Source organism: Lissotriton vulgaris, chromosome 6 (genome assembly GCF_964263255.1).
Source record: "Lissotriton vulgaris chromosome 6, aLisVul1.2, whole genome shotgun sequence".
NCBI classification, from domain to species: Eukaryota; Metazoa; Chordata; class Amphibia; order Caudata; family Salamandridae; genus Lissotriton; species Lissotriton vulgaris.
Genome location: NC_141694.1, coordinates 1,062,068,287 through 1,062,081,744, shown reverse-complemented (window position 1 = coordinate 1,062,081,744; position 13,458 = coordinate 1,062,068,287). Strand labels below are relative to the sequence as shown.

Genomic DNA, 13,458 nt, shown 5'->3' with positions numbered 1-13,458 from the left:
CGTCTCTTCGTTCCGAGCCTCTGTCTCTGGACTCCCCCAGGCTGAGTCACGCTCTATTGGGCTGTGCTCCGAGGACCAGAGTCGTCTCTCCGCAGACGCTGCGGTGGTGCCGGTGGAAGAGCCCACGATGTTCCACAGCTCTCCAGGGCACGGCGATGCACAAGGGGAGGGGGGCTGGATGGGAGATGCTTCCCCCCCCCCCCCCCCGCAGTCCGGTACTTGCAGTCCTAAGCACAGAAGGCCAGGCGCTCACCTGTCTCAAGCGTCTCTGGGATCCGCACGTAGCAGCACGTCGCCCGGGTCTGGGATCACGCAAAGCCGTGGCTTTGAGGCCTCACTCGCCGCCAGACTTGCCTCGCTGCCGATATTGTGTAGATGTCAGTCTGCACGCTTTGCTCTGTATGTTAGTCGAGCTGATGAAGGATAATTAAGGATAGTGTCGGGCAGCAACGCAGAGCTATGGGATCACGGGTCCGCCATTGTTGCAAGCAAGCTCCGCCCCCCGAAACACAGTAGAATACTTACCAGTGCATGGCAGCATACGCAGAGGATAATGTCTCGAGGGCAGTACAGGAATGGGGCAAAAGTCTTTCACCAGGACATGTACAAAGAAAAGTCTTTGAGGTACCGGGTTTTTATGGACCCGGCGGTGCCAGGGAGAACACCCGAAGACCTCGAGTCCTTCCTGTTTTGGACCACAGAAACACAGAGTCTTCTAGGTGATATCAAGGATCGAATTTATTGGCTGCAACCAGTAACAGGTATCCTAGAAGTACAACAGCATGTAGGTTCTCAGGAGACTGCTCGTTTTTACAGAACCAGCCTCTTCTCTTTATACTAAAAAATAAGCTTCAGCAAGAATTCCTTGTTTTACAGTTTGACCATATACATATTTTCACTACAAAGGAAAAGCAGAGTCATGATGACAAGCCCACAATTCAGTTTGTTCATGATAGATTACCCGGCAAGGCCCAGAACTTTCATCAGATATCGACGGACCCCCAATAAAATCGGGCACCTCCTCCTTGTAAAACAAGTCATAAAGAAGAAACAGGGACAGGTGTGTGTGAGATTAGCCATAGCTTGTATGCGATGAACGGTTTATGACATGTTGTGCCTTGATACTAATCTCATTCGGCCACTGGGATGGTAACTGCCCGAACAGGTTTGGCTTGAGGCAGTGGAGTCAGCTCGCCCAGGTCACAGAGGAGTCCGCAAAGGTGTACGTGTGTTTCAGATCGAATTCGGCCTTGGTCATTTGACTATGTAAGGGCAATCACAAAATGGATGCCGCTCACAAAATGGAACCCGAGGGTTCAAGACAGAAACTACGATTTCAGGGTGATTTCGTCACTTGATCACGACGCAAATGCCTAGGTATAGTATCCCAATCATTACCGGTCTGCCGATACCAAAATCGTCATGATACGATGATATTTTTGACACGAGTGTAGAGCTTCGGTACCACACAATAGCAGGGTCCAGAATTTTCAGTACCACATCTTCCACCAAGGCTGACAGAATGACCACAGGAAAGGGACAAAATGGGACACGTCAGTCTTCCACCAGGACAGGGCCATGGATCGGAAGAGAAAATCCTACAACCAGGGAAAAAACAGACTATGCCATTAGATGAATGGCTGTTGTCTAAAAGGTGATCCTTAGATGTTGCAGGGTTAAATGTGGAAACAGAAGTTTAGCCAGTAAGGAAGAGCCAGTGAAGTCCATACACAGCCCAGAGTTCGGTACACAAGTGATCAAACAGAAGGTAATAGGAGGAGAGAGCGGGTTAAGAAGCAAGACTAGCCAGCTGGAAGTAGCCAGAATTAATAAACCGAAAGCAACAAAAGCTGGCAAAATAGTTGAGAAGCACTTTTTTTCTTCTTTGCACTGCTCTTGTATTAGTCATTAAATGGTCACTCTGAATGTGACTAGTAATCAGTCTCTCAATCCAATGTAGTCACTACTTGTTTGCATGTGCTCAAACATCAGCACATTTGCTGTGCAGTCCAGGGGTTCTCCATCTAACACAGCCATACATTAATGCACTACTACTATGCAAATGTGCTGCTATATGTGACGTAAAGTACCAGCAGATAATCGCTGGAGAACCCCTCTGACCTCTCCCCCATGCCCATCAACCTACCAAAATTGCGGGCCAGAATGAATCTTATCCTGCAGTGGAAAGCCACCCCACTGTGCCACCAGCAGTCTTTGAATGGTCCCCTAACTCGCCTCAAAGTCGATCCATTCCTGTGTGGCTTTCGATTCTGTAGGTAAGTCATGGCCAGGTTCCATCTTCGCTCTACCTTTCAATTCTTACCACTAATTAGAGGATGCTTTCACTGTCAAAGTCATCACATTATCAATGATTAGCTTAATTAAACTCTGCTTATTACATACAGAATGATCTCCAAGGGCCCATTCTTAGGAAAATTGATTGAAAGAGCAATGTTCTCCCATATGTCCAACTTTGTTGAGGAATACCATCTACTCTTTAACAAATAATCTGGGTCCCACCTAGGCACAGGTACAAAATTTGACTTGACATTCTCTGGGGTGATCTAAACTAAACAGTAGATAATGTAGAAGAGAGTAAGCGCTACTACTATTCCTGGCCACGTTTGCAGCCTTTAAACAAATCATTATCAGATGCTGGTACTAAGACTAGCAGACATTGGCATAAAATGTTCATGTCAGCGCCTCACTCCCATAATAAGGCAATCTAGAACAGTAAATTATCTCTCCTTTTCCTATCAACCTTTACCTCTGCCTTTTACCAAATCGGATCAGTTCATTCATCATAACATGTTAGTCATGCAGATGACATACAGATTATTTAAAAAATGGAAAACTCAAAGATTTCGACATGTCTATACTCAACAAGTGTCTCGATGCCATTGATATAATTGATGATCACCGACCATCTGAACCTCAACTCTTCTAAAACCAAGATCATGAGATGTGGACAGTGGAACCACTACCAATAGGCTCTTACTCGGCGTGAACAAATCCGTAACTAAAAGACCCCAACGGGCACAGAATGTGGCAGCCCGAACTCTTTTTGCCTTACCAGAGCACAACCATGCCTCTAATCTTCCCTGCCATCTTCACTGGTTGCCGATTGGACAGAGAGTCCAGTTTAAGACTCTATACACTACGCATAAGATCTTACATTGCCAAGGCCCTCAAATTCTGTAAGGGCTGTGTTCCCTGTATGTTCTGACTCGTGCCCTACGTTCTGCTGACATGTACTCCCCGAGTGTGCAGGCGTAGAGCAAGAGGGCGCTCCTTTAGGGTAATGCCCCCTGCCCTATGGAATGCTGCCACTCTTGCTGCTCGATGCACACAGGATCACTGGGCATTTAGGAAATTGATTAAAACCTGGCTTTTTCTACTCTTTAGTATCCGCTCTATAGCCCTCTGTCTGTCATCGCTGGGACGCCCCGTTGTTAGGGCAGCCATGCGCTTATAAGTTTGTTTAACATAACATAATATAACTACTATCTGTCTCAAAGAACTGGAAACTACACCAGCGACATCAAGGGAGGTATGAAAACTCGCAGTGACAAAGGACTCCAGCACATTACTGATCCCACATGTTAATGAATTCACACGAAGCATTCAACGTGAAGCGACCACTGTGACGCATCTTCTCCCGACTTATATACCCTTAGACTTGTGATATCTCAGTAGAATATGCAAATGGCCTGTCCCTTTGAGCCCTCATTTTCTTACTATGCAAACTGCAAAGAGTTCTAAACACTGCAGCAAGACTGTTACTGTGTGTCAGTCCAGTGGAACACATATCACCTTTTCTGCCTCGAGCATTCCATTGGTTACTGATATTTTATTTATTTATACTATTTATAAAGCGCTCTACAACCCTACGGGCATCCTGGCGCTGTGAAATGCAACTGAAAATGAGCATCGTGGGCTGTGAGCAGTATACTCCTGGGGCAGTTAAGCTTTAGGGAAGAGCCATGTCTTTACTTTTTTACGAAAAGGCATCAGTTTGCCTGTTTTCCTTATTGCAATAGGGAGGCTATTCCAGAGATGGGCTGCCGCTATACTAAAGGCTCTGCCACCATGAGTGGCTTTCCTGATCCTAGGTATATTGATGAGATTGGTGGTAGAGTAGCGGAGGGTCCGTGTAGGTTCATACCAGTTAAATTTGTTTTGTAATGGTTTAGGACCCAGCCCATGCACTGCCTTGAAGACAGTGCATAGAGATTTGAAGAGGATCCTTTGATGCACAAGCAGCCAGTGTAGCTCAGCCAATGCAAGAGAGGTGGAGGATCTTCGTCCTCGAGAGAGTGCCATTTTTGCTGCCGCCGCCTGGATGCTCTGGAGTCTGGAAATCAAGTATGCAGGAGATTCCAGTAACAGAGCGTTACAGTAATCCAGGCGGCTGAGAATGGTGCTTCTGACCACGGTCGCTCTGGTCTGTGCTGGGAGGAGAGGCAGCAGCCTTCGAAGGCCTCGCATTAAGGCGAAGCAGCTGCTCACCTGCCTGTTGACATTGGTCTCTAGACTCAGGTTGTCATTGAAGCTGACCCCTAGATTCCGCACTGTTTTTACTGGAGTCAGTGACTCACCCGACTCCAGAGGCCAAAAGTCATCAGGCAGGCTTCTGCCGATTCTTCCTACTTTACAGTGCATTATCTCAGTTTTGCCACTGTTAAACTGTAGTGAATTGCTTTTTAACCAAGTTGCCATTTCCAACATACAAGTGTGAAAGGTCTCAAGTGATTCTGCATGAGCACCATCAAGAGAAATCATCAGCTGTGTGTCATCCGCATAGTTGATCACGCTAATGCTGTGGGCCTTGATGATGCCCATCAGGGGTTGCATGTAAATGTTAAAAAGAATCGGACTGATCGCAGACCCCTGTGGGACCCCATGTGGAACTGTAGCAAACTCAGATTGGTATGGAGGGAGTGACACTGCCTGCCACCTATCCGTCAGGTAAGAGCGGAACCAGTCAAGAGCCACTCTCTCAACTCCAAAGCTTTCCAGCCTTGTCAGCAGGATGTCGTGACTCACCGTATCGAATGCGGCGGACAGGTCCAGCAAAATTAGTATTGCTGATTCTCCCCTGTCCGCCCTCATTCGTAGGTTGTCCAGGACCATCAGCAGAGCTGACTCGGTCCCATGGGCTGGTCTGAACCCAAATTGCTCCTCTTCAAGGATGTTGTTAGTTTCCAGGAAGAGGGACAACGCCCTGCTGACCAGTCGTTCCATGATCTTAACTGGATACGGCAGGAGCGATATAGGTCGGTAGTTCTTATGACAACTGGGGTCCAAGTTAGATTTTTTAATAGGGGAGTGACAACTGCCTGTTTCCATTCTTTTGGTACAATGCCTGTGCCGAGGGATTGATTGCATAGCTGATGAAGTACTGGATACTGATAGCAAGACAGTAGGCCTTAAAGTACTTTGCATTGCCCACAGAGCCATCCAAAGTAAAGGCAATCTAAATTCTAAAACTACACTCAAGACCAGCATCTTTTTATTTTATTTCCTATTGGAAAATGATTTAGGTGGGGCAGCGTCCTCCTTACTGGCAGGCAAACGTTGGAATATACAAGACCATTAGAATGTCAGGAAGGAAATAAAAACCTGCCTCTTTCCGAAATAAAGCCCCAAAATGCCTCTAGCGCCTTTGTATGCTAAACCTGAACAACATTTGTGATCTAATGAGAAGACTTGTGTAAGAGTGCTGCTTCAAAATGGCACAACTTCCACAATTTAGCATGACTAAGGCCGGCTGTGGATAGTCCAGGCATGGATGACGTTCAGATCCTCTTAGCTCCTGCTATCCAGGACAGGCTGTTGTGTGCCTGTGACCTAGGGTATGGACCTGTAAAACAATACTATCAGGCATCCTGCTTTCGAAGCCTATAGGTCGCACGTTTTCTCTCCGGCAGCTACCAACATAAGCAAAGCCTTTCAACTCCACGAGGACGCGCACACCTCACACCAAAGCATCTGCCACATAACCACTGCAGCTCGGATGACTGTAACATAGCCCATCCCTGAGGCCCCACGTGCCACGCATCACTTGCACAATGGATGGTTGTAATACAACCTATCGAAGTGCATCACCGTCTTCTCTCTCTACTACACCACTGCATGATTTAAAGAACGGCTGTTTTAACCGAGGTATTCAGAGTATGACGTCGGTTTGAAGCCCAGTAGTCACTGGAAAAACTCCATCGTGGCTTTGAGAGGTACTCAACAGCTGGCTAAAGTAAACGACGTGTGCGCTGTCTCTCACTCGTCTACTGTTAAGCTCTGCCACTCAAGACCGGATGAGACACCATTCTGGCCACTCACATATGACACCAACACGCTTCTCCCGCAGGCCTCTCTACAGACACAAACCCTTCCAACCCAGCACCCCTTCAAACTGTTAACTTCTACATGTCCACTAGTGCCGCCTGCTACCTGACAAGGGGCATGACGAGCTAGACAAATAAAGTTACAGTTACATTTTTCTTGTAAAACTGTAATTTCAGCAACTTCCTGTTAGTACATTTCACTTCCGCTTGGCACCGAGTTCCGTTCTCTGTGTCTAAAAGCTATTTTTTTTCTCAGTATTTTGTATCGAGTGGAATGTGTGAAAATGTAATGTATACTTGCAGTCAAATAATTTAGAAAAGAGAATACTATAATCGAATAAACGAAAAGCAATAGGGAAGTTAGCACTTTTTAAACAGATGATGAATTGTAAGTAACCTGTGAGTTCCAGTAAATGGGTAATGTTACTGTGTTTCCAATGTAGCATTTTGGATTTAGGATTGAATTGTAGTTAAGCAGAAAATCCTTCTTGAACTAGAAAATTGTCAATAAAGCAGAAAATGATTCTTAAACTAGGAAATTATGTTTTAATACCACAATATACATGCAGATTTTAAACTCTATTGTGTGAGACAGGTGTGATGCTTAATTGCCAACGTCTTTTTTGTTAACATTTATTTGGGGCTTCCAGCAATGCATTACTCAAAATTCCTGTTATGATTTTAATTTTTAGATGGAGCAAAAAGAAAAAATCTGCCTCTACAAGTTTGCCAAGCGGGCAGGTTGGAAAATTTAAAAATGGGACTCTCCTACTCAGTGGTAAAGACATTAAGAAAATTAAGACCTCCAAAGTAGTGAAATGAAGACCGATGTCACCACATCAAAACAGAAACGGAAGTTTATGTGCTGAATACGTGCAGGATATTTTTAATAAAAAAAAGTTTCTACTTTTCTTTTGCTGTCACTCTTGCTTCCGTTTGGGTATTTGCTCATGTCAGTAGTTTCACGTTGTTTTGTGGTCCAAATATTCAATTTCCAAGCAAATAGGATTCCCAATAAAATTCTCTTTTTGAGTACATAAAACAATAAAACTCCAAAACCTTCTAATTCTGCCCAGTTTCTGATGATTGTAGCACATGATTTATGGATGGTGCATCTCTTCTTGCCATCCACTAGTTTCAGTTTTTAGATCTTGCGTGGCGTACTGCGCTCATGCGCAGTCAAGCTCACGAGATTTTATGTTTTAGAGTGTACTTCACTAGCGAGGGTTAAGCCGTGTTATGTTATGTTATGTTATGTTATGTTATGTTATAACTTTTGTATAGCGCAACGGTTACTCAAAAAGAGTGTCCCGGCGCTTTAGGTAAGGAGAACAGATTTCAGAATAACACAACACAGCTAAAAGAGGTTAAAAAGCAAACAGAAAAAACAGCGGAACTACTGGCAGACCTATTGGGAAAACAGCCAGGTTTTGAGACCTCTTCTAAAATCAAGGAGAGTAGACGCCCCCCGCAAAGGGAGCGGTAATGAATTCCACATCTGTGGGGCCAACAGACTGAAAGAGCGGCCCCCGAGGCGAGCCCTCTTCACACGCGGAACAGCCGCCAAAAGTAGAGATTCTGACCTCAACGAGCGAGTCGGGTGGTAAAAGGTCAGTCTCTTTTGGAGATGTTTAGCTCCCACAGCATGGAGCGCTTTGTAGGCCAAGGTCAGAGCCTTAAAGGCGATCTGTTTGCGGATGGGTAGCCAATGTAACGTCTCTCCATTGGCTGGCCTCCTAAACGATGGCCAGCCATTGGAGAAGAGGTCCTAGTGACGTTCTCCTTTCTCGCTAAGCTCCGTCTTTTTCAGACTGGGCTCATTGACTTACGTTTGTGGTAAAAGCTTTCTTATCTTCTTTATAGGGCCATCTGTTTCGCCCCATAAAGAAGATGAGAAAGCTTTTACCATAAACGTAAGTCCGGCCAAGCCAGTCTGAAAGGGGCCAGTTCCGGAAGCTCTAGCCCATGTGAGCTTCGAGCAGCAGACGCCGGTTGCTTGCTTCCTCTTGTGAGTCACTCGCTGGACGGGCTCTCATTCGCTGGACGGGCTCGAACTGAATGTGGTTTTCCTGTCAGGGAAGAAGTGAGGCAGCCCTCAAGCTGCAGGACACATGATGTGCGCGGGAGGAAGAGGCAGCATTGGCTGTGAGGGGGCGAGCCTGCAGATTTCTCGGTAAGTACAGACCCCATTATTCTTTTTTAATTAAAATACTATTTGCGTATATGTTTCCTAACTTTTTTAAAGGTGAATTGTCTCAAATGTATGAGGGCGGAACTTGCTGAGGTTTAAGATGGCCGCGCTCTCAGCGAGGTCCCCGAACCATCGAATTAATCCGAAATTATCCTTGCATCTGTGAATTACTTTCACATTACAACGAGTGGTTCATGTAGCACTGGTGTTGAGCTTCCATCCAATGCGCATATAGTCCACAATGGGCGTCGCTCAAGATTTGAGCCGACTGCGGTCTATGCACCGTTACAGAGTGCTCGCTTCCACCGCCGAGACCCTTAGCGGTAGAGACTTAGCCCCGAAGGCTGCGGGGCCTCTTGGAGTGTGTGCAGCTTGGGTACGCATGTTGTCGGGAACCTGTGTCTGGCATAAACTGGTCCCCTCCTACCGCATAATACCAGTGACCATGAGTATAATACCAACATCAGTTACAGAAAGTAAGTACTCGTGATCCGGATCTTGATTCCTTTATCACTGCCTTTATATAGCGCCACAAAGCATGCCTTGCTCTGAGGCACATAGCCGCCTACCTGCTAAGGGTGTTGTAGTTTAAGACGCAGTAAAGTACACGTTGATTACAAATCCTTACTCAGGCGAGCCTTACCTGTTCTCCTTGGCGACGGCGTGGCTGTCTCTCTGTTGCAGTGGCTTCTTGGCGCTCGATTCCAGGTGTGACTCTCGGGGTGCAGGGGCTTCTTGCGCCTAATGAACAGGTGTAACTCTCGTGGTGCGGGCTCCTCATGCCTCGATGTGCAGGTCTGTTTGTCGGGGTGCAGGGGCCCCTTGGTGACCGAATGCTCAGGTCTATTTCTCGGGGTGCAGGGGCTCCTCAACAGTCAGTGCACACAACTCCGGGGCGGGGGTGGGCTCACGCACAGCGCCTCTCTGCTCCTCCGAGCCTCGCAGAAGGAGAGGTGCTGCAGGGAAGTCCAGCCCGCACCCGGTTCCTGGTTCCTGCTTCTGCCGAAGGAGGAGCGGAGGAGGAGGAGGGACGAGCCGGAGGTAGTGATGCCTACGTCTGTGTCTTGTGAGAATACACACGGAGCAGGCTCGCCTACACCCCTGGGCTCAGCACAAGTCTTCTGACAGCTCTTGCTCAAAATTTGCTTTTGTATGACACGTTCATGGCACTGTCTGTACCATGCATCATGCCAGGCCTGTTCTTAGGTCTCAACGGGCCTTAGTGGTCCTCGACATTCGTCGGAAGCTGCCTGGGAATTCGCGAGCCTGGTTTACGTGGACAGCACCGCTCGGACTGCCTCATAGAGTACTCCAGGCGGAATCCCCATTTGACCACGGATTGGAGGCACGCAGGGCTACGGAGCTCTAGGAGTGGGCCTCCTCATGGCTGGGACTCAGCTCACAGCGTTGACCGAATCAGTTCCTACTTGCTCTCAGTCAGAGGCGGGTTCGACGTATACTAAACATATTGCAGTTGCTGGGTCAGTCATATCAATGTCATGGACAGCATGCCAAACATCTAAACGCTGAAATGTCACCTTCAACTCTGCAGATCGCCCACCATTCAGTGTCAAACACAGCACACCATTCAAACTATTGTAAAAGACGCTGGTGATATTGACATCTTAACATCGGTAGGACTTCCATCTACAATGTCGAAGACTGAAGACTGATCCTTTCAACAACAAAAAAAAAAACAGCCTCGTGACGCAAGGTGTTTAACTCAGCACCCAGTAAAGGAGCCCCTTGCGCATGTAAGCAAATGCGCTGTCAGCGCCTCCACGGTGCCCCGGATGCTTCTTCACAAGTAATTTTTAAACTAAATCGGCAATTGGAATTATGCTCTGGGGCTCTGTGTATGTGTGTGTGGCTTTGTGTGTGTGTGTGTGTGTGTGGCTCTCTGTGGGGGAACATCCTTTACAATGCGGATGTTACCCCGCAGTGCAGTTACGACGCGTCTTTTACAACGCAAGTCGTAACCACGACTTACGCTGGAGGCCGCTCTAGGCTAAGGAATGGTAGATTTACTATTCCAACACCTTCCCTACTGTACGTAGGCTGGTGTTGGAATAGTAAATGTAACTATTCCTAAGTCCAGCACCCCTACAGCGCAAGTCGTGATAACGACTTGTGTTGTAAAAGACGCGTTGTAAAGTACCGCGATGTAATACATCGCGTGGTAACAACGTACATCCCTCTCTGTGTGTGTGTGTGTGTGTGTGTGTGTGTGTGGCTCATTGTGTGTGTGGCTCGGTGTGTCTGTGGCTCTGTGTGTGTGTGTCTGTGGCTCTGTGTGTGTGTGTCTGTGGCTCTGTGTGTGTGTGTGTGTGGGGCTCTGTGTGTGTGTGTGGCTCTGTGTGTGTGGGTGGCTCTGTGTGTGTGTGCCTCTGTGTGTGTGTGTGTGTTTGTAGCTCTGTGTGTTTTTGTGGCTGTGTGTGTGTGTGGCTCTGTGTGTGTGTGTGTGTGTGTGTGCAAATGCAATAGGTCTCGTATTTGAGAGAGATTAAGCTATTGGCATTGTAAATGACAATGCCATTTATTTATCTGTTTTCAAAACCAACACATAAATACAAATTTTCCTTTACAATGCCAATAGCTCTAACTTTTGCAAAGGCGACACCGTTGCATTGTAAATGCTTGTTGATGACTGTGTAAAGTTGTCTTGGGAGAGCGTACGGCTGCTACTCTGCGGCTATCACCCCTATTAGTGATGGCTTCAATATTGGACAGTATACTAAAAACCAAGAAGCATTAAAATGTTATTGAGGAAGCTGGAACAGTGTGGCAGTAGCGAGGCCTCAGAAACTGAAAAACCTCTTTAAAGGGATGTTAGACTTGGCATCTTTTGGCGTGTTTTACCTGAGTTTTTGCTTTGTGACTTCCCGGTTTTTACTCTGTTTTTGCTGGTGTAATCATTCTGCTAACTTTTCTCACTGCTGACCAGTGGTAAAGTGCAAGTGCTCCTGTAGTAAAATGTGTTATGGATTGATGTTTCCATCATTGGCCTATTTGATTTATGTGTCAGACCCTAGTAAAGAGCACTGCGCGTGCCGGGGCCCATAAATCAAATGCTGTTGGTGGGCTGCAGCACTGGATTGTGCCACCCTCGCAAACAGCCCATAAAGTGTAACTCTGGCCTGCCATTGCAGAGCCTGTGTGCAGCCTGGGACTGCCACATCTACTTGGCAAGTTCACCCACTTGCCAGTCCCTAAACTTTCTACATGTTAGTCACCCCTAAGGTAGGCCCAAGGTACCCCTGTGGGCAGGGTGCATTGTATGTGAAAGGTAGGACATGCCCTGGTGTTTGTGTGTGGCGGCATGTCCTGGTAGTGAATTACAGCCAATTTCGTTTTTCACTATTGCAAGGCTCATAGCTGCCAAGGTTTCAGATTGCTATGTGTGACATTTTAATATTTTCAGTGTTATTATGAGTGACATTTCAACGACTGAGTGACACTTTCTCACTAGCAAAACTCAAGCAATTAAACATATAGGGAAACATATAAATATCAGAAATTACACCCATTTGAGCAACAAGAAAATCTACTTCAATTACTTCTTAAAGTGCACCGACCGGGGTGTGCAAAAAGCGACGGCCAGCTGCTCTGCCAATCAGTGCGCCCATGCTGACTGGTGGCCTGAGTAAAAGCATCCATGAAAACTAAAAATAAGCAAATGCTCGACTTACAATATGTGTAGAGAGAAGATCCAGTGTGGAAAGCAGCCTATTCAGGACAATGTCGGCGACTTAGCTGTCCATTACACCATTCCTAATACATACAAAGTTATCTTCCAAGCAAAGGTATAGTCGACAAACTCGTCATAAACAACACAGGTGGAAACAATCCTTTTAAACATGCGGCGAAGTTAATCTACAAACCTGTGACTGCAGGCTGAGCCAAGAAATAAAAGAAATACGTGACTCTTTGCAGTGATACTGTGCTCATTCACCATGTTTACTACGTAAAAATGACACCAAGCACAATGCAAATCAATTAAAAATATAAATTATGAAAATACTTTGGTAGTGTGTCAGACACCAATGTTTAAATGCACCCTTTCGTTGAAAACAAAACGAAAAATAAAAATAAATGAAACTATTCCCCATGCATAATTATTCACCATTTGGTGTTGTATAAAGATGACTCCTGCATATGCACAGAATACAACTCGATATTTCCAGGTGGCCTCTGATTTTTCGTAATATGTAACGAACTGCTATGTCAAACGCTCAGGGTGCAACATAACCAAGCGGGACAGAATAAGAATGTATGGTCCAAATGCACTCAATTTTTCCCCAAAAACTTTTCTTAGATGCACAAAGACATGAATTTCAGGAACGAAACCCCAGAATGACCGCCTGGCATGACTGGACTATTGTGCCCCGCGAGCCTCCGAAAAATCGAGCAAATTAATCATAATGCTAATAAACCGGGGAGGGGCGGTTAAGTGTGCCCTGCTGCACCAACATGCAAAGGTCTGGGCAGGTGAATGTTGCAAGTGTGGGTGGGCGGGCCACGATACACAAGTCTACTCCGAAATTAAAGTGAAAACCTGCCTCCTACCTCATAGTCTTGTCCAACACAAGTCTGCCAGAGACGGGCACGCTAGGAAAATAAAACCTGCCGCCTGCCTCCTGAATGTCCTGCCTTGCAGCCTAGGAGGCCACTTACCCTGCACGCAGTAATCAGGAAGCGCGCCTGGAGAAAAACAACAATGACAATGAGCTGCAAAATACATCTTGGATGTGCTGTTGATTATTGATTCACCACGCTTCGCTGCGCTCCAGTTCACAATGAATCTATTTAAGTTCCTGACAGTCAGACACATGCACGCTTTCTATAGCACAGGGAGCTCCCTGTTGCAGCTCCTTATTACAGCATGCCTGGGGGTGATGAGGGGGTACCTAATTATGCATGACT

At 46.4% G+C, this 13,458-nt stretch overlaps 1 protein-coding gene across 1 annotated transcript in view; it reads left to right on the top strand.

Annotated features, from left to right (window-relative positions):
• Positions 1-7,255, top strand: part of FSAF1 (40S small subunit processome assembly factor 1) — a 138,534-nt gene extending 131,279 nt beyond the window's left edge. Inside the window, exon 7 of the mRNA XM_086927132.1 lies at positions 7,037-7,255. Within this exon, the coding sequence (XP_086783258.1) occupies positions 7,037-7,166 (130 nt within the window). The 3' untranslated portion in view covers positions 7,167-7,255. The remainder of the gene's footprint in view (positions 1-7,036) is intronic.
• Positions 7,256-13,458: the final 6,203 nt, after the last annotated feature.